This window comes from Catharus ustulatus, chromosome 2 (genome assembly GCF_009819885.2).
Source record: "Catharus ustulatus isolate bCatUst1 chromosome 2, bCatUst1.pri.v2, whole genome shotgun sequence".
In the NCBI taxonomy this organism is placed as follows: Eukaryota; Metazoa; Chordata; class Aves; order Passeriformes; family Turdidae; genus Catharus; species Catharus ustulatus.
In genome coordinates, this window is record NC_046222.1 from 111417257 (window position 1) to 111443921 (window position 26665).

Here is a 26665-nt window from a genome sequence, read left to right on the forward strand (position 1 = left end):
CTATGTAAAGCTTCCTGAAGTATGTTTTGGGTTATGCAGACCTTGATATAAATCTTCTTTCTTATTTGGCGTTGAAGAGCTCCTGCTGACAGGAAGGTCAGGGCCCAGAGAGTTACCAAAACTTGGGCAGGATTAGTGTGGGTCTTGGACTGTCCCACCAGGACAAAACATTTAAAGGATGTGCTTTGTGCAGCAATGCTATCAGAGAAGCCTTGTCTGTGATTCCCAGAAGAATGGAGGTGGTTTGTGTGTTTCCTCAGAGCCTTCAAATCAGCCAGTCAGCTGGTGTAAAGTGGAGGCTGTGGCCATGAAGCCTGGCTTGGTGAATGTGGTTAAAGATCTTTCTCCTCCTCCTCCTCTGGTGGTCATGTCCTTCAGCATGAAGACCATTCAGAACCCAAAGACTCATCAGAATGAGGTAAGTAATCTGCTCCCAGTTTGGTTTGGTTTTGTTCTTTGGCATATGCTAAGTTTCCTAAGGCTTGGAAGAGCCTCATAAAACATGTTTAAATATATTTACTATTGAAAAGTTTCTCTGCTCTGGGCTTTTCAAAGAAATTTTTACTGGGCTGGGGGGCCTGCTTGCTGAGAATGTTTACTGTGACAGTGGATCATATGCATGTTTTCAGCCTTCTATTTTGTCTATTGTCCCTCATAGTTGTAAATGAGACTGCTTTAGCACAGCTGTTAATGGATTAGTATTAATTAATTAATTAAGCTAGGGCTAACCATAGGATATAGGTAAAATAACCAGACTTTTCTGCTAATAAAGCTAATTTTAAAATGAGAATTTGGTCTTCATCTTAGAGCACCTGCTATTCTGATGCAAGAGCTTTCCTCAGAAAGGAGGAGAGATGTAGGTGGCCACTCTCAGTTGGGGACTGCAGACCACAATGTGTACTTAGACACTTTTTTTTAAACATTAACTCTCATTAACTTTGGAAGAGATTTAGTATTCACAAATAGTATAGGATAGTTGTTTCTGGCTAATTGAATTGAAGACCAATAGGTTGGCAAATCTTTCAAGCAGAATTATTCCTCCTGGTAAATTTAAATTCTTTTGGTGGCAGTATGGAAAATATGTTGTTTCTGGCCAAAGTAACAAGACATGCACAAGATACCAACAGGACTCTGCTTGACAAGATGCTTTAAAGCCTTTCTACTTTGTTTTCTGTTGGGCTTTCCTGATTAGTGTCTGGGGAGGCAGGCCATCCTGCCAGCAAAGCAACCAAAAGCATCATTAAAGCTACTGGCTTCCAAACACTGAACCTCTTGGCTTCCTGACTGCTTGCTTAGGGGCAGCCCTTCCTGAGGCAAGGCTTCTCTGCTCTGCTCACATCTCCCCTGCACTGCATAGGGAATCCTTTACATTGTGGGGTCTGGTCAGATTCGGAACAAAAGCTGATAAAAGTAGAAGTTTTCCAAAGTGAAATATTTTTCTTCTCAAATTTATAATTTAGGAGCAAGTACTATTTTATTTTCTTTGACATCATTTGATAGCTTTCTTCTTTTCAACTGCTTGTTGTTGGAATTAATTTAAGAAAAATCTGTTGGAGAAACAAGAGAAAAGACATGAAGGAACTCCTAAAAAAAAAGATGGAAGAAATTAGTATGGATAGCAGTCATGCTTATTTGTGCTTATTAAGTTCTGTATCTCCTTGGTGTAGGTTGTGGCTTTGGCAGCTCTGGTTCATCAGAAATTTCCTTTGGATAAGGCTCCACCTCAGCCTCCTTTTCAAACACACTTCTGTGGTATGTACTTGGGACAGTTTGAGTAGAACAATAATTAATTCCGTGTTTTTTCTTTTTTTGTTCTGTTTTGTTTTCTTGATTGTGGGGAGGTTATATTCATTTATTTATTTAAATTTTTATTTCTTTCTGTCACTACAGCAATAATGGCCTAAAATAGACAACTGACAAAACTTCAACTCCTAGACAGGCTTTTCTCCCCATTTTTAACTTCACTGGTTACTGACTTTTTATTGAAGACTTACAGTAATTTCACGATTATAAGCCGCACTGAGTATAAGCCGCACTTCTGGGTTTCAGCAACTTTTCGTTCTTTGTCCATACATAAGCCGCACCTGATTATAAGCCGCAGGTTACAATACAGAGTGTGATAAAAGGTATCTATTCTATCACCATCTGTTGAGGGTGGGGACAGTGATCCTTATCTCAATAGCAGATAATCTGCTAATGGGCCATCCATTGAAACCAGGCAGGGCATTGTTCTTTATCTTTTCACACCCCATCCTTCCTCCAGGGAGTCATTGTCTGCTAATGGCCCATTGAGTCCCACTGCATGACTGATAAAATTACTGCATCCCATTGGAAGTTGCTCCAGCCAGGGGGAAGAGCCCAACATTTCTTACCAAGATAAAAACAGAGGCTTTGGGACACTAAGGGAGCCCCTTTCTCCACTGGACTCCAGTGGAAAACCGGATTTCTCCACATCACCACTGGACATCCAGAGGGAAACTGCACCTTGTACAGGAGCACTGCTCCAACTGAGCCACATCTGTCACTGCAGGAGGATGCAGCCACCATTTAATGGGACTGCTACCAACACCCTGCCTGACGGGGTGTCAGGTTGTACTCTGACTTTGTCAGGGTTAGGGGTTTGTTTCTTTGTAGTACTGTATTTCTATTTTGATTTCCCTAGAAAAGAAATGTTATTCCTAATTCCCATATTTTTGCCTGAAAGCCCCTTGATTTCCAAATTATAATAATTTGGAGAGAGGGGGTTTGCATTCTCCATTTCAAAGAGAAGTTCCTGCCTTTCTCAGCAGACACCTGTCCTCCAAACTAAAACAGCAGCTTTTTGTTCTTTGTCCATATATAAGCCGCACCTGATTATAAGCCGCACTTTGGGTTCGGACCAAAATTTTAGTCAAAATGGTGCGGCTTATAATCGTGAAATTACTGTAATTAAAAAAATCTTAGTTTGAGATGATGCCAAATAACCCTGCTCTATGCAGTTTCCCAATTTTTATTGGTTTTACTCCATTTTTCTCTGGCCATTAATTTAGACCATTTATTTACTGTCACTTTAATTATTTTTCTGTTGAGCTCTTCTGAATGGAATTATTTATCAACAAGTTTTCTTTGGGAAAAAAAGTCTTGTAGCAGTGTCATTGCAATAATAGCAGCTAAACCTTGAGATTCAGACCCTGACTGTAAGTGATGAGGTGTTATGTGCTTGTGAGAGGAGGTTTTTCTGGGGCTGTGGCCCATAGTTTTAATGTCCAATTATAGCCTCAAATATGACTGATTCATATGCTTTAGTAATTACTTGGTTATCTTAAAGACAGTATTCACTTAAAGCTGATATTTCAGAATTAGAGGTCAGTTTTCTCAGCTCACTTTGTTGTGAATGGGTGCTTATGGGGAGGGTACAATTAGGAACTTGTATGTAAGTACAAATTTCACTTTTTGCAGCTGTTTCCAAACCAAGTGATTGCATTTTTCCTTATGACTTCAAAGAAGCTGTTAAAAAGAAGGTAATTTCATTTTGCTACCCTTCTGATTGCAGTACCTTATGGAACATAAACTTCTTGGTGCTTTTAGTAAGTGGTGAAGAGAAATAGTTGAAGGACTGGAATGATCATTTAGTTAGTTTTCCACTCTGCAAACTTAAATCCAGGTATATATTCTGTGTTGCTTGTAAAAAAGTGGTGTGTGCTCTGTGTGATTCAGTACTGCTGTTAATTGTGCTCTTAAAATAGATGGGATGTTAGACAGGCAAGTTGGGAAGATTTTGCAGAGTCTAAAATTGTGGTTCATTTTCATTATATTTGACTCTGTACTTGTAGTAAACTGGGAGGATTTGTTTCTTTTCTTGGGAGAGTAAAGTCTGTCAAAATTTAGATGGTGTCCTTTCTAAAGGGTCGTGGGAGAGCTGAAAGAATAATAAAGTAATCTATTTTTGTTTTCCCTCTACTTGTGTGTGATCTTAAAGTCTGTGAGTGAAGGATGCATATGGGGCATTTTCCTGGTGTGCTTGATTCTTTGGAAACTCTTAAAATATCACTAGACACCTGCATTCAAAAGCAGAATGGTAAAAAGCTTTCCAGTGCCTATGGGAGTGAGAAAAAATCCTTGAATTACAGAAGGAAAAGCAAAACTCTGTGGTGCTTTGTTATTGTCTTGTAACTAGTAGGGGAGAGGAGATGCTTCCATTTTAAACTTACTGGGCCACTGAAATCAGGTGCTCTCTTGCTCCTTTTAGAATGCTAAAATAGAAATTGCTGCAACAGAGAGAACACTGCTGGGCTTTTTCCTTGCGAAGATTCACAAAATTGACCCAGATGTTGTTGTGGTGAGTAGTTCTGAGACTTTGAGAGTTAAATTAAAGCATATTGTCAGTTGGTCAGCTTTGTTCTTTTTCTTTTGTCCCCTTATAGGCTTTTTAATGCTTGTCTTAGACTGCTTTATGAATTGAGTTTGCTTATGAGACAGCAGGTATATTTTGATACAAAGATGATACAGAATTTTCCCTGACAGCATTTTATACATACTATTATTTCCCATAATAGCTAAAATAGGCAGTATTTTCACAATACCTGAAACAAATTCGGTTTTTTTTCTTTACTCAGAAAGACAAAACAACAAAAACCTCTGATTTTCTAGAAAAATGGGAACTCTTGATATACTTAAGATTCTGTTGCAGTTTGGATGCTCATTTAATTTGTGTTTATGTTGTAAATCAAAATAATCATCTATACAAATCCATGAGATCTGAGCAAAGTTTTGCAGTAAGCATTCTTATGTTTTCTACTGTTTCAGCAGCTGAAGGCGTATTATAATTACTAATTTTCTTTTTTTTTAATGTGCAATTCTGACTTTCACATAATAAAATTCTGACAATTTGAAGTTGGTTTTAAGTCTGAGGTTGATTACATACAACTTGTTAGGTTGTATATATTTGCCTAACTTATGTAGGTCGATACAAATAATTAAGTGATGGGAATATGATTAAATGAGCAGTTAATGCCTGATGTTTTCAGCTCACTGCAGCTGGTATCCAGTGTTTTCCCTATGACCTAAACTTCCTGGTGGCTAGAGCAAGGAATCAGAAGAAACACTGCAGCCAGTGACTTAAAATTGAAGATTCCAAGAGCAGGAGTGTGAGAGCTCCTATCCTGAAAACAGCAGAGCTGTGTTAGTGCAGTTTAATTTGCATCTGGTTTAATTAGTGCTCTGGGAATGCTGGTCCCATTCTAAGGAGCTGCTTCTGTAGCAGTCTTGCACTGCACAGAGGTTCCTGCTGGAGTGGACCTGCAGTTCCTGGTGACTAGCTCATGTTCCTCAGGGTAGCATTTTGCTTTCAGCTGAGGGTGTGGACCAGTGTCATCAATGTGCACTGTTTAAAATATTGCTGGAGTGCTTTGATATGTAAATATTGCTTGCAAGGTGTTCCTACCCAGATTTAGCAGCTGTTCCTGTTGCAATATCAAAGGAAAAAATTACAGTATTTTCATGCCACTATTGTGACTTTCACAGGTGGAGAGAAAAGGAATTACTCTTAGCTTCAGTCTGTATGCTTTATGAAGAATGTTGGGGATTGTTCTGGAAAGCTTTAGATCCTAATCTCTGGTATCAAAGCATGAAGCTATATTGTGTGTGCTATGAGCCAGTTACAGAGCTGATTTTGGTATTCTACTGAACAGCATTGTTAGTGTTAAGACTAATGAGCACTGTTGATGAACGTTCTCTTATAAAGTGCTTTCTACAAGAGAGATAATGCCATCAATTAGTTGGAAAAAATCACAAAGGGCAAAGGAATACTGAGTGTGTGAAAGTAAGTCTTTCAATTTGCATTTGTTGTAACCTTTTTTGTTATTTTTTCTGCTTCAAGGGTCATAATATTTATGGATTTGATCTGGAAGTGCTGCTTCAAAGAATTAATTTGTGCAAAGTCCCTCACTGGTCCAAGATAGGTCGACTGAGGAGGTCTAATATGCCAAAGCTTGGGGTAATAAGATTGCTTAAGTCTTTTAAGCCCCTTTATGTTGCATGTGATTAAAAATGAATTAGTTTTTGTAAATGTGACACTGATGTGTTTTGACTGTTGGTCATGCTGAATTTTGTGGGCCCCAGAGCAGAAATTATGAGTGTTTATATGACTTTTATTACAGTAATAGGATAAACTGATTTTCAAGTTAGGCTAATTTGGTTTACTTATCTCAACTAGATGATAGTAATGACAGATTAATTGCAATAGTCTTTACTGTAACCATCTTTGTCTGCTGTAACTGTAAAATGAGAAGAAGCAATTTGGATTGATGGGTGAATCATCACATAGAGAGCTGCTATGCTCATAATTCTGTAGTTCTTATTGCATATTTATTCAAAGGACACAATGTGTGAAGCTTGAAATGCTGAACATGGCTGTGCTCTTGTCCTTACTAGAGGCCAGGTTGGGTAATTCTGTGTGGTCCTCTGACTTTTTCATCCTGCTGTTATTACAAAAAGTATCCTTGGAGGAAGGACAAAATCCACACCCAGGTTCTTGTTGGGACTATTCTACTAATTGAAGAAAAAAAGAAGCATGATAGTTTAAGAGTTAAGATATAACTAGTAGTGAAAGTTAACTACCTATTTCTTAATATCTACATACAGTAAAAGATACTGTGGGTTTCTTTGGGGCATAATTATAAGTCCTTGAGTATTAGTGATATTTAATAGAGTATTTGACTTGACTGACGTGGCTACTGACTTAACTGAGTCCTATAAACATACATTGTGGGTAGATGTTTTTTCTTAATGTTTGTATGTTTAATTTCATTTGAATTTTCTCTCCTTGTGTAATATGATGAAGGGCCGAGGAGGGTTTGCTGAAAGGAATGCTGCCTGTGGTCGAATGATCTGTGATGTAGAAATTTCTGCTAAAGAACTAATTCGTTGCAAAAGTTACCATTTGTCTGAACTGGTCCATCAGATTTTGAAAACAGAGAAGGTAACAATTCTGCCAGAGGAAATTCGAAATATGTACAGGTATGTTGCTGACTGGGGCTTTTAATCTTTCTCTGGAGAGCAGAGGAGCTGGTTCCCTGACATAAAGTTTTACTTCTGCTTACTTGATTTGTCATGGGGATGCTGACTTAGCATACTGAGATTTGAGCTCATAATCGTATTTTCTGTAGAAAGAATATGATTAATATTATAAACATTTGACATGATAAAATAATTTTAACATTTTTAACATTATAAAATAATGTTTCAAGCTACTTATGGTGGCTTATTATGTATGAAGCAAATTAATTTGTGGGAGCATTGGTGTAGACATACTAACAGGAGATGCAAGCCTGAATTTGGGGTGGTTTTTCAATTATAGGAGCTTGCTATAAAATTCATCAGTTGTGTGCTACAGATACCATGTGTCCCTACAGCACATAGGTCTAAACTCTACAGAGTACAAAGGAGTTTGATTTTACTTTGCTAGGCCATGCCTCTTCTTTCCCCAGTGATTCTCCTCGCTTACTGTACATGCTGGAAAACACCTGGATAGATGCCAAGTTTATTCTCCAGATCATGTGTGAGCTGAATGTTCTGCCACTGGCTCTTCAGATAACAAACATCTCTGGGAATGTCATGGTACATTTTTATTACTTTCCACCCCTCTCCACTGTCTCCCCAAAACAGTTCCATATTTTCTGTGTTTGATTTGCTGGGTTTAATTTCTAAACACTAATTTAGAATGAATGTTGCTGTAAATTCTTTGCTGTGTTCTAATCAAGTAATAATGTAAAACTTCCTTAAAAGTAGCACATTTGACTTCTGTGCACAGTGACCATACAGGCTAATAGTAATACTAGGTGAATTTAAGTAGTTGGAGGACATTGCTTAGTTTGTTTTTGCTGTCAGTGTTTTCTGTGCTTTGCTTTGAGTTCTCTTTTCACCCTCTCTTTAGTCGAGGACAATGATGGGAGGACGGTCTGAACGTAATGAGTTCCTGCTGCTTCATGCCTTTCACGAGAAGGATTACATAGTGCCAGACAAGCAAGTTTTCAAAAAACCTCCACAGAAGCTGGTGGGTCCAGTTTTTCTCTTCCCAAGAATTTCTATTATATATAAAAAAAGGAAAAAACATTCTTCCATCTTTTGTGTGTCACTATTCTGTGGGAGCACAAAGAACCACAAACATAACTCAGATAGAATTTAATGATACAGCATCTGCTTAATTAAAACGTTGTTTTTTGTGTGGAATTGATAATGAGAGTGGGACAGTGTAACAGCTTTTCCATTATATCACAGACCTATAAAAACTCAGTTGCTCTGTTAGCTTAAAATTAAAATAAGCTAAGTACTTATCTGTGGGGAAACAGTAAAGAAGATAATCTGTATTGTTTAATATCTGCATTTAAGTATTTTGATGAATAGTATTTCAAGAAAAATTTGTTATATGGATGAAATATGCAAAGGTATTAAGAAAAATTCCTTGGTATAATACCAGGGTAAATACTAATTATAGAAATACCTGGATGTTTGTTAGTGAACAAATTAAAATTTGAGATAGTGATCGTATTTCACTGTATTTTGCTTTTTATTTTTAAATAAGTTCAATGGCAAACTTGAAAGCAATGATTTCTGTTGATTGTATTGTTACATCAAAGTAACGCTGGAATTCTAAATGATTCAGGATAGAACTGAACAATTGGGAGAAGAATTCTTATTACAGTATAAGAAATACCAGAATATTCTTTATGTCAGTAGTAATGTTTTTATTTGTTTTATTCAAGCCTAGCCATTCTGTTTGCAAAACCAACATTTTAATTGGACAACCATACCACTTGTGGGTCATGAATTGATTTTTTCCTTAGTGTGGTCTTTTAGAGCCAGTTGGAAGAAACGTTCTGGTGCCATGCTGAATGATGACCATGCTTTAAGGTCTTCATAATTTCTTGTTAGCAGTTTTTGCCTGTCAGTGTTGATTTGAATGCTGTTTTGCCATGTAGAGAGCTTTAGTAAGGATCATAATGAAAACACTGTATTTTGCATATATTTTAAAAGGAATTCTTCACTGGCTCCCAAATTTGTATTTGACTTGCCGAAAATAACTCTTCTAACATTACAGAAATCTTAGAGACTAGATAATGACTTTTTTAAATGCCACATGTAGGTGGATGAAGATGAAGATTTTGAAGATCAGAATAAATCAAAGATAGGGAAAAAGAAAGCAGCATATGCTGGGGGCTTAGTCTTGGATCCCAAAGTCGGTAAGATGTGGCAATTTTCTTTCTTCAGTGAAAGTAGAGACAGGTAGGTTATGTTAATACAGAGAGATTGCAGTGGGGAATCTGTGTTTGTGGGTGTTTGGTGTTGTGGTTGTGAGGGGAATCTTGTTGCATGCAATGAAATTCTCAACATTGATTGTGACATTGCTTCTTTTGAGTTATTAGGACTGTATATGTATAATTTTCTAATGGACACGTAAGTTTTCTTTCGGTTTCTCCTCTATGTGGGGAAAACTGTACGAGTGTCCTATAGTAACACAGAAGGTATCTGTTCAACTCTGGTGAGTTAATGGGGTTGGATCGTTCCACTTCTGACAACTTTCTGTAAAGGGCAGTGGTGCATCTCAACAACTACTTGAAGGGATTTAGATTATGGAAATGTGATACAATATCTTACTGTCACTTAAATATTAATTGTGGAGTTGTATGAAGTCTTTTGGGAGACTTGAGTAATTATGACTTTTGTTTTAAACTCTGTTTTAGGTTTTTATGACAAGTTTATTTTGCTTCTCGACTTCAACAGCTTGTACCCATCAATTATTCAGGAGTTCAACATCTGCTTTACCACAGTGCAGCGACTGTCATCCGAAGCACAGAAAAGGGCAGAGGTTTGCAGGCTTTATCTTGTGGCTTATATTGCACTGTCCTAACTTAAGGGTGTTTTCTGTGAATCAGCTCCTTAAGAAACTGTTCTTTTTCACTGTTGTTTTTTGTCCCCTCTCACACATAAAAGATTCTTGTTTAAAGATGTAGCATATTAATTTGTGGGTTGGGACTCTTTTGAATACTTTGTGTCTGTCACCATCCGCCACCTGTAATAGTCTTACAGAATCTTGTTCTCTCCCATCTAATCATGGTATCCTCATGAAACAAGATTTTTACTGAGGCTCTGTGACCCTTTTCAGCCACACATCCTCCCTAGCAATTTCTGGGCCCCTTTACTAATTTCATCCTAGCTTGATAGAAGCTTCCTTAAGTTAACTTGCTGCAGAATTCATTCAAATATACCTGATGGATGTTGGCAAAAGTCTCATGCTTTCTACAGGAGACAATACGATTATGAGCTCAAGCCTTATTAGACATCAGGAAAATTATGTGTGTGACTTGGGAGGGTGATGTGACTGTGTGAGCTGTGACACCAGCTTCACAAAAACTCATGCTGTTCAAACTACAGTAAATTCACGAATACAAGCCGCACGGAATATAAGCCGCACTGCTGGTGTGTTGGCAACATTGTTGCCTTTGTTAATAGATAAGCCGCACCCGGAATATTAGCCGCACTTTAGTTTGCAGCGAACTTTCACAAAGTCGTCATTTAGTAACACAATCGCGGGATCGCCGGGGCTTACTGGCTTACTGCCGACCTCGGAAACATTGTTTCCAAGTGAAAAAAGACACACCCTTTATTTACAAGCCGAAAAAGACAGGAACAATAGTGTGGTCATTTTGTGAGCATTCCCAATGGATCCGTGTTGCCTTTAAACAGCCACTTAGCCACGCAGGCAGGCAGCTGAGCTCCGAGCGGAGCCACATCTCCGTGCTGGCACAGGAGCGGCCGTTGTAGCCCTCGCAGCCGGGCGGGGGGAGCGGCCGTTGTAGCCCTCGCAGCCGGGCGGGGGGAGCGGCCGTTGTAACCCTCGCAGCCCGCGGGGGGAGCGGCCGTTTTAGCCCCCGCAGCCGGGCGGGGGGAGCGGCCGTTTTAGCCCCCGCAGCCGGGCGGGGGGAGCGGCCGTTTTAGCCCCCGCAGCCGGGCGGGGGGAGCGGCCGTTTTAGCCCTCGCAGCTGGGCGGGGGGAGCGGCTGTTTTAGCCCCCGCAGCCGGGCGGGGGGAGCGGCCGTTTTAGCCCTCGCAGCCCACGGGGGAAGCGGCCGTTTTAGCCCTCGCAGCCGGGCGGGGGGAGCGGCCGTTGTAACCCTCGCAGCCCGCGGGGGGAGGGGCTGTTTTAGCCCCGCAGCCGGGCGGGGGGAGCGGCCGTTGTAGCCCCCGCAGCCGGGCGGGGGGAGCGGCCGTTTTAGCCCCCGCAGCCGGGCGGGGGGAGCGGCCGTTGCAGCCCTCGCAGCCCACGGGGGAAGCGGCCGTTGCAGCCCTCTCCCTGCGAGCCGAGTGGCCGTTCTACCCCTCTCCCTGCGGGGAGAGAGGCTCCCCCAGCCCTCTCCCTGCGAGCCCAGCCAGCCCCGTAGCCGCACAAGACTGAAAACACTTTAAAAAGTACAGAGAAATATCACACACTTTTATCGAACTGCCGAGGTAACTCACCCCGATAACACCCCCCGCCCCTCAGTAACGCCGCCATCCACAGGCAGGCAATAAGCTGTTCTCTGATTGGTTCATCGTCGGAACAACGGGAAACCATGGATTTCAGACTGTTTTGGCTCGGGACTGGACCAGCATGATACTAGGTAAGGGCAGATATCACATTTTTGTCCATAGATTAGCCGCACCGGAATATTGGCCGCATTTCCGGGTTTCCACCAAAATTTTAGTCTTCTTGCTGCGGCTTGTATTCGTGAAATTACTGTATGTTAAACACAACTGAAAAACCTCATGAAGGTGCAGTTAGATGCACTGTTTTATAAGCAGCTGTGTTGGCTTTGACTTATCCATGGCTGGAGATTCTCATTTCCTCAGCTGTGCTGAAAAACTTGCTGGAGCTGTGTTGTAAACTGAAGCATCAAGCTGGTCAGGTCTGAAGGTTAAACCAGAGGCTTTTATTTTTAACAAGCATCAGCTCACAGGTTGAAATTAGTTAGTCCTGAGTAACTGAAATATGAACACAGTACCAGAAATGAGGAGACAAGTATGTGGAGTTCTCTGAGTAAGTTTCCTCAAGCTGTCTTTGGATTTTCTCTGCTTTCTGAAGTGTGCTTCAACCTGAAGCAGCTAATTTTGATTTCTCTCGTTGTATGATGTTTAATCAGGCTTTGGTGTAATTTCTTGTTACGCTTCTCCTCAGATTGCTTTACTAAACTTGCCAACCTCACCATGTCTGTATTGCCCTTACTTTGTACATCTCTGTCACTTTCATTGTGCTTGAAATACCTTTCCATTTTTGCTGATCGACCATTTCTTCAGTCGTGCTAAGGTGGGGTCTTTTCTGCTACATTGTTTTGCTATAATCAAGAGTTGCTTGGGGTGGAGTTTTTGTTCTACTGGTGTGCTCCATTTCACTTTTGTTACTTGTATCATTCTGAGTATCAATTCCACTGAGCACCTGCTCCTTTTGACATGTCTGAACACCAAAAGTACCTATGTGATGATAAAAAAGGGATGGATTTTTCAGCACAAAAAAGAATTACTGTGCATGTACATTTCTTTATATTTTTGTATTTATCTATATATTCCTAACAGTGAGAATGTGTGTATGTTATTTATCTAGATTTATATATATATTTGTATGCGCATAAATGTGACATACACATTGATTAAAAAATCCTTCCTGCTACTGGTCCGTGCCTTCTTTGTGTTTCTCCAACAGTGAAACAGACTTAGGCCCTATCCCTCAGCAGGGGTGAAGTAATACAGTTAAACACTACAAAAAACCTCTCATGCTTGTTCTAAACTGTGCTTTGGGTGCTCTGCAGGAATTGGCACAAGCTATATGGTTTTGTTTTTTTTTTTTTTTTTCCCCAAAACTTTTCACTTAATGCATTAAAATCTAATCTTCAAGCAATAAAATCTTAAGCAGTGGTGATCATTTCACAGGCTGAAGAAGAGGAAGAAATTCCAGAGCTTCCAGATCCATCTCTGGAAATGGGAATTTTGCCTAAAGAAATCAGGAAACTGGTGGAGAGAAGACGCCAAGTTAAGCAGTTAATGAAACAGCCAGATTTAAATCCTGACCTCTATTTACAGGTGTGTTTTACAGAACTCCGTTGATTTTTCCCCCCTCTCCCCTTAAGTGCCCTGATCAGCCTTGTAGAATAGGGATGATTAGTAGTGAGCAGTGATTGTAATGTGCTTTATTTGTAGCCCATCACTGCTGCAGATTTTATAAAAAAGCTGTGAATGTAATTGTGAGCATTAAGTTCTGTTCCCTGATGGCTGTGGTTGGATCATTTTCCTGGTTGTGTTTCTTTTCAGTATGATATCAGACAGAAAGCTTTGAAACTCACTGCTAACAGCATGTATGGCTGCCTGGGATTTTCCTACAGCAGATTCTATGCCAAGCCTTTGGCTGCTTTGGTGACACATAAAGGGAGAGAGGTAAGTCATTAAATAGATTATACACACATGTAAAAAGGCTCAATTTAAACTACCTTTTTTTTTTTCTAAAAAAGCTAACTTTTTTTTCCATTGAATACAAGAATGATTTTGTTCTTGAACCTGTTTTTGGTTTCAGACCTCCAAAGTTTATTTTGGTTTTCAATAGGGCAGATTGTGGTGACAACAAAAAAAATCAAGGCTGCTTTCACATTTCCCATGAACTTCCTGTTCTGCTTGATGGGTTAGTCTTTGATTTGGTGGTATGCTTCAGCTTTGGATGAGCTTGCTTGTAGCCAGACTGCCCTGTGGCCTGATATGACTCCCTGAAACTCTAAAGTTTATGATAGGGCTAATTAATCATGGAGGCAATGGATTATGTATCAGGGCTTATTTTCAGAAACTGGTTGTTCTTTAAAATAAAGTTTCTCATTAGTCTCAGATTTTATTTTAAGAGTTGCACTTGACTTTATAGGCAAAATTACTCTTGCTATTGATTAGGATGGTAGCTCAATACAGACCACATCAAGTTTTGTCCCTGTGGGAAAAATTATCTTTAATGATCCAAGACATACCACTGATATACGTTCATTGCCTTAAAACATAATGATGCTTGATATTAGTTCCTTGTGAAAGAGAATACCAAGCAGGAGTCTGCAAAGGTGCCAGGAGCAGTTGTATAAGGATGGCTGGTCAGCCTTTTGGTTGGTGGAGATGGGTGAGGTCACATCCCTGTTGACAGGCTCATCCTCCCTGTGATGTCGGGGCACACCCACTTCACAATTCCCAGCTCATGGGGGTGTTTTATTGCTAGAAACACATCTTTGTTTTTAATTATCTTCCTCTCTAAACAGTCTCTAGAGAGAACCCCAGATTTGCTGTCTTCCCAGTTTATGTAAGCAGTTATGTTTAACCTTACACACCTTTTTAACTCAGAAATAAATTTCCCAGTTTGGTAACTGCAAATGTGTCATGCAGCCATGTGAATTCTGAAGTTAGTATTTCCTTTAGTAAGGTATTGTGTTTGTTGATGTAACATTCAACCTCATGTTGTCTATGAGGTTGGCATGCAAAGCAGCTGAGTATCATAGCTTTATATTTTCTAGTGGTATTTTAAAATTAATTAATTCTGCCTTTTTTTTTAAATGGTCTCCATATGTCATATGGACCATCTGCCACAAACCTGGCATTCTATGGATACTTAAGCTTTTGGCCTCTCTTAGGATGGGGAAATACTTTTTGTTTGCACATAGAGTTTATTCTTGTTTATTCTCATTTGTCTGTAATGTATTGGTTATGACATAACTACGTGAAATTCTGGTGTTCCTGCTTTGTGTTCCAGAGTGATGGTAAAATGGAGAAATCCTAAATAGCTACTACAGAATGTGCTAGGGAGTGATTAGAGATGTTTTCTCTTACATAGTTGATTTTTGGTTGGAAAGGATTTCTTACCCCTTAAATTCTGTTGATGCTGGACCTGTGCCAGCTTCTGTGAAGCCGTTGCACACATTTGAGATTTTGCAACAGAAGGTGACATGAGGACACCTTAGTTTTCTGTTGGTTTTTTTAATTGGTTTTTGCTTGTTTGTTTTTGTTTTTTGTTTTTGTTTTTTTAACTTGAAATATCTAATCTGGAAAAACATTACTTTCAATTTTTATATTAGTCTTTCTATTATTGGTTACCTCTTACCCCTCAGTAAGTAAATGTTAAGTATCTGGAGGTTTGGGTTCTCTATGGGAAAAGGTTAATTAAAAAGTAACTATTATGGAAAACTTATGGTCTAAATTTAGATGGCCTTTTCTGATGATCTGCAATTAATACCTTTTTTTACTGTTGTCAAGGGCACCTGAGTAAATGCAGGTAGGCTTGTAGAAGTCTAAGTGGGAAAAATACTGTGTGGGATGAAAACTGAACTTAATATTTGCACTAACACAATTACAGTTCAATTGTAAGTCTTAGCAGAATAATTGAAAGTGGGAAATATGTATTTCATGTTGAAGTTGTTAAAGCTCATCCTAGCATTAAGTTGTAATGTGGTTGGGAATGAGTTTTGATGAGTCCTGTAAATTGATGCTTTTCAATTGCGTGACTGACAGCCTTTCCACTGAAGCTGTGGGAAGATTCATGCACCTGATGCCAAGTACTGAGTACCAACTCTCTTGGACTCTTAACTTCTCTTGGTGGTTTGGAGATGCTGGTGCAGTAAAAGCAGTGGAGCTGCTATGGGGCTCCTTATGGTGACTAAAAATACTTGTAATTACACACTGCCGTTATAAAAACTTGTCTGTGACTGTATTAGTGAACTTCTCAACTATACTAGTAGAACGTGACATGTTCACTTCATTTTGATGGCAGAAGTATTAAACATGGTGTGGAAAGGCCATTAAAAAAACCCCAGATCATAGAAGTAGATGATCCTTAGGGTCTCTTCCAACCCAAATCATTCTACGATTCTGTGACAGTAATCCATTAAAGCTCAGTTCTCTTCGGTCAGCTTAGAGAGATGCAGACCAGTGCTTGATTTTTATTTTCCTTCAGGCAGGGAATAGAAGTGTAAGCAAAGCCTTACATCCCTGGCCATGGATAGTCCAGCAGTTTGTCCTGTCTGTCCTTCCAGGACCTTGCATCCCTGCCCTGGGCAGGCTGGTCCAGCGGTTTGTCCTGTCTGTCCTTCCAGGACCTTGCATCCCTGTCCTGGGCAGGCTGGTCCAGCGGTTTGTCCTGTCTGTCCTTGCTGTTCGAGGGGACGCTGTGCCAGTGGCGGGCGCTGCTCGCTAGATGGCGATAGAGACCTGGAGATCCTTAATCAATTAACACTCAATTTTGTCAAAGTGTTTCGACGTTGATTATCGGGTTTTTCGAACGGCTTTTCCTTGGTTTTCATTTGTGGGTTATCTTTAACGGGGCATATCAGCGTGCATTTGTCCGAATTTTGTCCCATGTAGACTGCTGAGTTCTTGTGTGTTTCAGATGAAAAAAAAAGGCAAAAATTCCAGGTGGAAGTTAGCTCAGATCTATTTAACCACTTTGGCAAGTGTAAATATTTTTATCTTTTGAACGTAAGAAATGCCTCAGTTCAGCAAAATAATAATAACAAAATTTCTACATTTAAAAACCACTGATCAGGAATTTGTTAGCGGGATTCCTGGACTTTCCCCTCCACCCCCCATGTTACTCAGCCTTTGCCTGGACATTACTGCCGTTGTAACTATAGCAGTTGCTTGCATGGAAAAGTAATAGGAAAATATTTAATATATTTTTAGCTGTCCTTTAATGTAATTTAACAACTGGAAACAAGATGAGTTGGAGCTGTACAAGCAGCCAGCTCTGCACCAGCAGGCAGTGTCGGGTCATGCTGTTCTAGCCCCGCTAAAGGACAAGCCTTTTGATGAAGTGTCAGTTGTCTGGTTTCCTAAATGCAGGATGCCGTTTGCTGCAGGATTCTCCTACAGGACAGCAAAGTTGTTGAGAGAATTTAACTGTAGGCAGCTTGCTTGCTAATGGCTTTCACTCAATGCTGAGGCCTTTTCCAGGTACTGGCTTTTTTTCTGTGCTGTTTTTTGCTGTTGCATATTTTTGCCCAAGCAAACTTGCCTTTGAAAGGAAAACAACACATTTGCTGTTTTCAGCAGTGCTGACAGGTAGACCTAGTGTTCAAATGTGCAAAATAAAAGGGGGAAAGAGGCAATTGGGTTAATTCCAACTTCCTCATTCAGATCCTTTAGATACATTTTCAATTAATAATTAGTTTAAGGCCCTGGCAGTCAAAAGGAAAGAATAAAAGCATGTTATTGCTGTAGTCTGGGAAAAGAATGGATGAGGGAGGAGAAAAATGAAGTGGAGAAAGATGAGCTCATTTAAAAAAATTAAGGGTAGGTAAGCAGGTTAATGGCTGTCTACTGTAATTATGATCTGTAAAGAAATCCAGGCTTTTTTTTTTTTTTTTAAGTCTTGTTCATCCAGGGAAAATGATCATCAGCTGCTTTCTCTTGATTGCACCTAAAGCCTATACAGTCTGCAAGAGTTGTCACGTGAATGGGGCAATTGACAGATTCCTGGTTTCTTCCATGTTGTACTGTGGGAGAAAGAGGATTGCTAAGAGAGGGGAAAGGAGCCTCCTAAAAATGTCTTGTTATCAGCATGCCATCTATATTTAAACAGGGAATGCAACATCAATATAACAGTTTTGGAAGACCTGAGACTTGATGGCAAAAGACTGGGCAAAGAGTTTCTAATTGCTTTTAAATATAAAAATGGCAACCCAAAATTTTGGGAGAAATAGTGCTAAATTTCTGCATTGTTCCAGAATGGGAACTGTTGGGGTTAAATAATTTGTCACTGTTGTTAAATTTATCATTGTGTGTGCAAGTGTGAGCCTGTGAAAAAGCTATGTCTGTTACTCTGCATGCTGATATCCAAAAGAAGTTGGAGTAGACAAGGAGAGGCTGCATGCAATCTGAAAATGTGAACTGAGTACCAAGTAGTAGAAAAATTATGTAGCATCTTCACATATGTTGAAATACTATTGGTAGTCAAGTGCAGGAGATGACATCTGGTCTAATACAGACTTTAGCATCTCTAAGGAGAGGAAATTAAACATTCCAATTAAGAAGAATGGCCAGAATATTTTGGGTGGGAGGAAATTAGTAAGAAGGGAAAAAACCCCATATTGTATTCTATTTTATTTTGAATGACATGTTAGTGTTTTTTTCCCTTCTGGACAAAAAGGTTTTATTTAATGGGTATTCACCAAGAAATGTTTAGGAAGATTGATCAGATTCAGATTGATTGTACAGCAAGTCGGATGAATAGAGAGACTTTTTTTTTTTTTTTTTTTACTGCTTATTTTGAGATTGTGCTATTACAAGAGGTATGGTGCCTCTCACTTCCTGACTGCTGATTTCTGTGGATGGGTTATAGCAATTGCATGGCCCCATGGTGAGTTGGATCAGCCTGGTGATCCAAGTTGAAAACTAACTCCGGAGGAAAACCAAATTGATTTCAGTTGGATCAATGGCTCAGTGACTCACTGTGTGCTCTGAGAGCTGGTGGAAAGGAGGAGGTTGGAAAGTGGGGGCAGGCCCAGTGTGAGATGTAAGGGGTCAGGCATGACCAGCCATTTTGCAGCTCGTACCTGGCTGTGAAACTATGGGGTTACTGTTAATATGATAACACAGAGGTTTTCTTTGGTTGTTATTTTCTTTCTTCTGTACTTTTGATTTTTTTTCTTATGGTTTTCTATCTTGTATTTTTTTCTGTCCTGCTAAAGACACAGATTCTTCCTTGTGTCATATCTTAACCTGGCTGACTAGGTAACAACTAGATATTCCTCACCCAGAATTGTGGTAAAACTGAGAACCAGAGTACTGGGAAGAGCAGGATCTCTGGAACATTCTCTGTGTCTGACCTGTAACAGTATGTTCCCTTTCAGAAGCCGTATGTGTTGGGTAGAGAGCTGATCAAGATTAGGAGAGGTAGAAATGTCTCACCATATCCAGTGGTAACAGGAAAGACTCTTAGGTGTTTTGGGTAATGCACTGGCGTCCTGCACCCTCCAAAGTCTGCCATGCTTCAGCTTCAGAATTACTAAAGAAATTCTTCGAACCTGTCTGGAATATTGCAGGGATTATCAGAGATCCTTCATGGTTCTCTCACAGAGATGCCTTATAAAAGAGAGACACAGTAGCACAGGTCCTTTTGGTTTTGGTGCTTTGAGAGCTTTGGCAGCATCACACCCCCATTTGCCTTGGTTCTGTCTTCAAACACATTTGTTTTCCAAACCCCCCTGTTAAGGTTAGAAGATCACAAATACTGACTGATGCTTTAATGTTTTTCTCCAGCCTGTATATTTGTTAGCACTACATGTCTTTGCAGTATGCATTTTCTTAGTTCATTAGTAGCTTGTTAAAAATTACTTGCAGTTTTGAGACTTCTGCAGAAATTATTCTTTAGTATCTTATTGCCTCACTCTTTTGCATCATGCATTTATCTTAAATTGGATGTTGGCTTGTTCTACATCCCTGGGTTTGGATACCTAGATGGTAATAAAGTTTTTGAAATAAAGATACTTCAAATGGGAGTTAAAAATAATTTTCATTTTCAAGCACTATTCCTGAGAGGATAGAAAAATAGTCTAACTGAAGTGTCTGTCTCCCACGAGACTTAAATAAATATTCATACTGCCCTTCAAAGATGTGACACCTTGATCTCATAATCAAAAATGTTCATATATTTCCTGGGAATCTTGCCCACTGTGTGAAAGCTGGCTTTTTCACCACAAATTCTATTTGAAACTATTAGTTCCATCCACAGTGAAATGATTTTTTTCCTCTTGGATAAATACTCATTTGAGCCTACTAGGTCTGTTCTTTTCAGGTAGTGGTTTCAGGATGGTGATGATCCTGCTTTGACATATAGGAGGAGACAGAAATCTGGGTTCCTTCACTCTGGAAAAAAAAATTGAGGATGGAATTAACTATGATCTTCAACAACCTAAAGGGGGATATCTTAAGGAAACCAGACTCTTTGCAGGTCTAGCCCTGTCTGAGACCAGAGATTGGATTAAATGATGTCCAGAGATACCTTCAAACCAAAGTTGGTTTATAACCATCAGTTTAGAATGCCTTTAATTCTCACTGAGATTTTTATCATCAAGGTCAGCAAGATACAACAGATGAAACTTGTCATTTGAAGAAAACTGGAAGAATGGAGATATGTCAGCAGTGATACTTGTTCTTACCAGGCTGTTTCGGTTTTAGAGCTAAAAAAATAATGCTTGAGTACTTTGAATGTAGATTTTGCTGTACAGATTAGGTTGTGTGGTCTCTTGCATGTTATGTCCTTTCACTGGGCCTGTGCCAAGATTCATTGGCTTAATTTAGAAGATAAGCATGAACAGCTTATGCTATTTTCAGCACTGAAATATACTTATGAGACAGATGAAAGAGTTTGTTTATTTATCTGTGAAAACTGGACTGTCTCTACTGCTGCAGGTACAATACCTTGTAAGGATATAGGAGGTCTTGGTTGATAGCATTAAGAATTCTGGCTGGAACAAAGGACTCTGGAGAAGGTGTAGTTTAACAAACTGGGATATACCTGTTCTCTTAACATAAGCAGGAAGTTGTAATTCGGGCATACAGACTAAGGTAATTTGTTCTGATTCCCTTTGTAGTAGAAAGAGAGCAGTGTCAAAACTGGATGAAATAAATCCCCCAAATTTTAGAGCTGGATCAGTGATTGAGAGACACCAGCATTATGCTTACTGTCTTGGCTTTCCTTCCAGCAGTTATACATGAGGTAATGCTGGAGATGTTGCTGGTGTTTGTGTTGTCTTTGGCTTCAGACTATGCCTTTTATCAAATGCAAGTAAGGTTTCAGAGAGAAGGATTACATTATATATATTGATATCTGCTTTTCAATATGATACTTGTTTTTGCTAATTTGAACCACTCCGAATAGTTGCTCCATAAAATCCAATTTCAACACCTGGATTAGTTAAAAAAAATTAAAGTACCCATTTCCCTTTACCTTTCCTGTTACTCCTTCTTTGTTTTCATGATTTAACTGACAGCCTTTAGAAGGAGCAAGGAGTAGTTCTTTAGGTTGTTGGGCTCGGAAGTGGCTCCCACTTGTGTCACTGAAATGATTTGCTTATCAAGCATTGCTCATCAAAAACATGGAATGATGGGACATCATTTGAACTTTACTGCAGGGTGTAGTACCTGACAGGCTCTGTGAGCTTGTGCTGGTCTTGGTAGTTACATGAGTCTGGAGAAACTTTTAAAATTTGGATTCTGATGATTGATAAGCCTTGGTTTAAAAAAAAACAACAAAAAAGCATTAATGCTTTCTTTCAAATTACTTACCTAGTTCGTGAAACAGAGCAGAAATTCCCATATTTGAACTACTGGAAGTTTCCAGAAAATTAGGACAATGTAATAATCTGCTTTGATGAAGTTCTAAAATAAGGACTCTATACTTGGGCTGTTTTGCCTTTCTAACTTGTTTGATTCTCTGTACTTGGGCTGCTGTGCCTCTCTGACTTGTTCTGTGTGCATTGCCATTTTTTGCATTGCACACTAAAAACTTCTCTCCTGTTTTCTTTGATTTAAGTGCAAAAAATATTTTCAGCGTGAACTTCAGTTTTCTTTCTTGAGGCTTTTTAATTTTTTCTGGGATATTAAACTGCCACAAGCTTTGTGCAGGAATTTGGAATTAGCAGGTGGAAGACTGACATAAAACCATAGGAATGTCTTAGTCCTGTGCTGGAGTGCATACAGCCTTCTGGTTCGTTTTGTTCTGGTTGGAATTTTAGTTGTTGAATCTAGAACTTCCTTGGTTGTAGCCTTTGATTTATGAGCAAACCAGATTTAAGTCAATGACAGCTGAGGTTTTGGTTTTCATGTGAGTGCCTTAATTTCTTCCCTTTCCTCCCCATCTCCCTCAGAACTCACTATCATGTTTGAACTTAAGTAAATACCATTTTTGTATTTGCTGTGAAATCTTTTGGTTTCTTTAAATTGTAATTGCACCTCTGCCTTGATGTTTTAATATGTATCATACCTGGGTTTTTTGGTTCAATGCATAGATTCATATTTTTCAACTTTGAGTTAGAAGGAGTTCATCCTGGGGATAAAGGAAAATCAATGAGAAGTCTGTACTTAGACTGAGAACCCCTGCAGAAAGGTTTGATTAGAGGAAGCTTCAGGTCTGACTCTTGCACACATTTGTCCATCAGGTGTCCAGTCGTTTTTGTAGGTATAACTGTGTGGTAGGGATGGAAAAAGTTCTGTTACATCATGTAGTTCATCTTCCAAAGTGTGTATACAGTCACTTCAGCAGACACACCTCTTTATGATTGTTGTTGTTGAAGGCTGTTGTCCTTCAAGAAGTCACTACTGATTTTAATTTTGCAGTGTTTTGGTCCGACTGCTTTTTATGATCACTAATTTTTAATAGATTTGGAAGATGAGCCTGCCTTCAGTAGAAATGTGTTAATTGACAGGTGTCCTGAAGTTCTACATTCTTGGCAATGGTCCAGGATGACAGAGCAGTAATGACTTAGAAACTGCTATTCCTTCCTGGTGAAAGGATTGGAGGAAATCTGTGAAGTTATTAACTACTACTCTCTTCTAACAGATTGTGAGAAGATCATTATGGCATCTAATTAGTTGAGATTAGCTCCTTTATGCAGAATGTTTGGGTTTTTTAAAATTTCTTTACATGCTATCTTATGACTTGCACTATTAGGTTTTTTTTTCCCTCCTCTCTTCAGTGTTCTGGATGGTTGCTCTGAGGATTTGAGTAAGGGATCATGTTCCTATCTCTGTGTGGTGTAATTAGCACAGCTATTTAAATGTTATCTGGAACCCATTTACCCGATCTGTCAGTTGCTGCTTAGTTCAGTGGAAATGCTTTTATGTAAATCACAGAACAATACTTCTGACTTGTAACAAGATTGGGCTGAATTTAGGGAACTGAAACACTTCATCCTGGAATAAAAATGTATTGCTGAATCAAGGGTAGATTATGAAAGCTGCCACTTTTTAAAAGTGTATTATGCTAACATATGTATATGTATAAATTGAATTAGCTGTGATACTCCTACAGTGAGAAACTTCCCACTGATTCTAAAAAATTTAAGGGAAAGCTGACACACATGAAATTTTCTTCCCAGTTTGGATGCTAGCTCTTCAGCTTAGAATATTTGGAATTGAGGCCTGAAGGGGTGCAGGGCAGATGCTTTCCTTTACTTCCTAGTAATTTCTTAATGAAAGTAGTTCCTCCTGTGGCCCAGAGATAGTTGCATTTTATAGGGATCTAGTGTGATTGCTCTTAGGCTTCTGTGGAAGATAACCACATTTTCTTTTTATTCCATTCAAATAAAAATAACCTTCCCTTCCCTCCCACCCTCCTTCAGTATGCTGACCTTTTGCCATCTGATATTTTGGTGGTAGATCTTGAACTAAAAGAAAATAATTGTGAAAGTTTCTCCTTTTTCATGTATGAGCAGCTCATGTAGTTCTAGGGTTTTTTTATTTCCAGAAGGATGGGCTTCTGACACGGTGACCAAGGAAAGATTAATTAACTGTGGCTTTTGTTTGTCTGTCTCAGTTTTCAGCCTGAAGTGTAAGCTTGCTTCAGTTTGCTCTGTTATAAATACTGTGTTAAATTACAGCAATTTTTTTAAAGAAATTGTTTGATTTTTTGCCAGGGATTCCTGAGCCATTTAGTAAGAGTTTGAGGGATCCTATTCCTTCTCTGAAAGTCAGTGCCAATTTTGGATTGTGCAGCTGTCCCAATTTCCTTTTTATTAATTTTCACTCTAGGAATAAATTTTTGTTGTCTGATGTTTATTCTATTAGCATATTTAAAGTCAGCTATTTCTTTCCCCACATAGCTCTTGCTTTACTTTTCTCCCCTTTTGATTTTTTTTTTCTTAACATGGAAAAAGAAATAGATCTTCCAGAGGGGATCTGATGGTAAAGCAGTATGAAGTGGCATTTATTTGACTATTCCAGAAATGATCCTTCTGTTACTCCATACAGTACTGCATAGCTTTTGGCTCAGCTGGTCTGCATAATAGGGGATAGCCTCCCTGCTAAGCCAAGCAACTCCTCTTTGCTTTGAAGAGCATGTCAGGCATGTGTGGCAGTAGATTATCACAATTATCAAGTATCAGTACTGACTTAGTATTTGTCCCTGGCCTTTTCCATCTTAACTTTAAGGAAAGTCTGTTCTGTGACTGTCTGTCAGCCCCTCTCTGAGAAGAACTGTGGTTAGTAGTTTATTAATAGTTTGTGTTGTACATAGACCATCACAGAGTTGCTATATAGCTCTTGAGCATAAAGGGGTGTTTTGCAGTTTTATATAAACAAGATGTTCCTTTCATCATTTAATCTCTTTGGACAGACAGTGCTGGAAGCAGGCATTGTTAATGTGTTTGCTATGGCTCAGTAAGTTTTTCTTAACTTAAAAAAAAACCCAACAAACTTTTTGAATGCTTTGCATAATACAGAGTTATTGGGTTCTGTCCTAATTTTGGATATTTGTGTCATGGCCAATAGTTGTTTTAGGACTACAGTAATCCACCATGAAGAGACCAGTTATACTTGTTTCCTGGAAGGAAGACTTGATGCTCTCTGAGGTTCTGAGCTGTTGCAATGAATTTTGGGAGAGATGGAATTTGGGAAAACCTACGCAAATATGCATACACATAATGAAAAAACTCTTTTACATGTTTTACTTTTAACTGCTTTTGAAATGAAATGTTCATAGGTCCTTAAATATTAAGTTGGCTGTCCTTAGTGTTGGAAAAAAAAGTAACATGAGCTGCAGATTAATTTTCTTATATGGCAAGTAGTTGGTTTTCTTTTTTGTTATTTAATTTCTGTTTTCCTCTTTCCTATTTTCCATGTTTGCTTCCCAAACCAGTACTTGAGTGTGCTTCTTGGTGTGTGCTTGCTTAGGGGTAGGGATGGACCAAAGGGAGATGTGGGATTGTTGATGGGATAGTTCAAAAAGAGATTAATTGTCCAGATATGCTGGCAGCTTCTCTGATAACTGCAATGTCTCAAAGTTAAAATGTGAACATGGAAACATGAAAATTGCTTTTTCTTCAGTGCTTAGTTCAGTTATAGTGTCAAGAAGTTAAATGTCAAGATTAAAAGGATCTAGAGAAGATAGCTATGAGTCTTCAAGTCACAAAAATAACCTGGAAACACTCTATGCTCAGAACTGGTAAAGAGAAATACTGCATCACACTAAAGGACAAGCAACTTTATGATTCCATTTATTAAGTCCAAAAGTGTGCAAGAATTCAAAAAAGATTGGATCATTAGTCCTCTTCTGTACATACAATTAAAATAGCAAAATTTTACTGAACTCTCTAAGCCAAACTTGAGAGTCAATGCCAGGATTTAAGCAAATTTTTGTTCTCTGGGAGCTGAGAAGGAAGCTTCTTGTGGGGAAAGGGGCTTCAGATACTTTGCTGAGCTGCACTCGATCCTGGACTTTCTTGGAAAGAAATGTAGATGGATTACACATGAAGTCTTGTCCATTAGGATGAGCATCAGTGTCTAACTAGGTTTGGGTTTTGATTTTTGTTTGGGGTGTTTTTTCTTCATTTTTTTTTCTACAGAAGAGAGCAGCTGGGTAAGATCTGTGGGAGTCATGCTTCCAACTCTGCTCCTTTTTTGCTGATGCCTTGTGTTGAACTCTTCCTGGAGGATGAAATGTCTCTTGGCACATTTGTTGCCATCTGCTGTTTGTCTCTGTTGATAAGGCTTAGTTAGCACTTTTCCTAGGAAAGTGCATGACATAGTTTCAAAAACTGCTCCATTTACCTGTTGCTGTGGGACTAGGCACATGTTTTCCAGCTGGTACATATCATTACAGTTTCAGATGACTAACATGAAAAATGATAATTGAAGCTGCAAGCCTATTACGTAGTAAGCTTTAATTAGTTAAACTGCTTCGTATTCGTTTACTGTTGGTGCTAATGCTCTTGAAATTAATTGGCACTAAAGGGGGTTCAAAGTTTATATGCAATCATTGCTGTTATAATGTGCTGTATTACTAGGTAACTTGGCTTATTAGGTGATTTTGTTCTCAATTATTGCAGCAAGTCAACAAGGACAGAGTAATTATCTCCCAAACAATAGCCTTGCTCCCAAGACAGATGCAACCAGACCCTTCCCGTGGAGTTCTGCAGTGTTCTAGCAAATAGGCAAGGGAAGGAGATCTGCATATGTCACCCAGCAGCAGATGGGGAAGATATTTAGAAAGTGGGATAGCACACTTTCAGATCTTCTGTTATGCTAATGAAGCTTTTGTGTGAGAACACAGCAATGTCAGTCTATCAATGACATCAACCCCTGGCATGTGCAGGCCATCAAAGCAAACACAGAATGCCTTTGTATGCATAGCTGGACAGTGTATGCCAGTTGCTAGTGGAGTGAAGGTCATCTCTCATTTTCCTAGAATAGACTGAATACCTAGCATACACATTGATTAAACTTTTCTTCTTTTGAACACAAGTTGTGATTTTGTTAAAATGGAAAACTTAGAGTAATGGGAATTTCTAGACCCCATAGGAATTTCACTTTTAAGTTGTTAATGCATTGTGTGCCACTGGTGGATTATAATATGGCTTATATCAGCCTACAAGCATCTCATAGAAGAAATAATAATTTGAGTGGATTAATATTACCTAGTAAGTATAACA

At 39.1% G+C, this 26665-nt stretch overlaps 1 protein-coding gene and 1 non-coding gene across 3 annotated transcripts in view; both read left to right on the forward strand.

The window, feature by feature from the left end:
* The window catches only part of POLA1 (DNA polymerase alpha 1, catalytic subunit), a 185057-nt gene that overhangs the window by 20469 nt on the left and 137923 nt on the right, over positions 1–26665 (forward strand). For both annotated transcript variants that reach the window (XM_033052547.1, XM_033052548.2), the window contains exons 15-26: positions 261–418; positions 1668–1752; positions 3439–3500; positions 4229–4318; positions 5858–5974; positions 6821–6996; positions 7467–7596; positions 7913–8032; positions 9122–9218; positions 9720–9844; positions 12939–13088; positions 13317–13439. In XM_033052547.1, the coding sequence (XP_032908438.1) occupies positions 261–418; positions 1668–1752; positions 3439–3500; positions 4229–4318; positions 5858–5974; positions 6821–6996; positions 7467–7596; positions 7913–8032; positions 9122–9218; positions 9720–9844; positions 12939–13088; positions 13317–13439 (1433 nt within the window). The remainder of the gene's footprint in view (positions 1–260; positions 419–1667; positions 1753–3438; positions 3501–4228; positions 4319–5857; positions 5975–6820; positions 6997–7466; positions 7597–7912; positions 8033–9121; positions 9219–9719; positions 9845–12938; positions 13089–13316; positions 13440–26665) is intronic.
* Positions 9426–9556, forward strand: LOC116993245. The gene has a single exon (XR_004417235.1).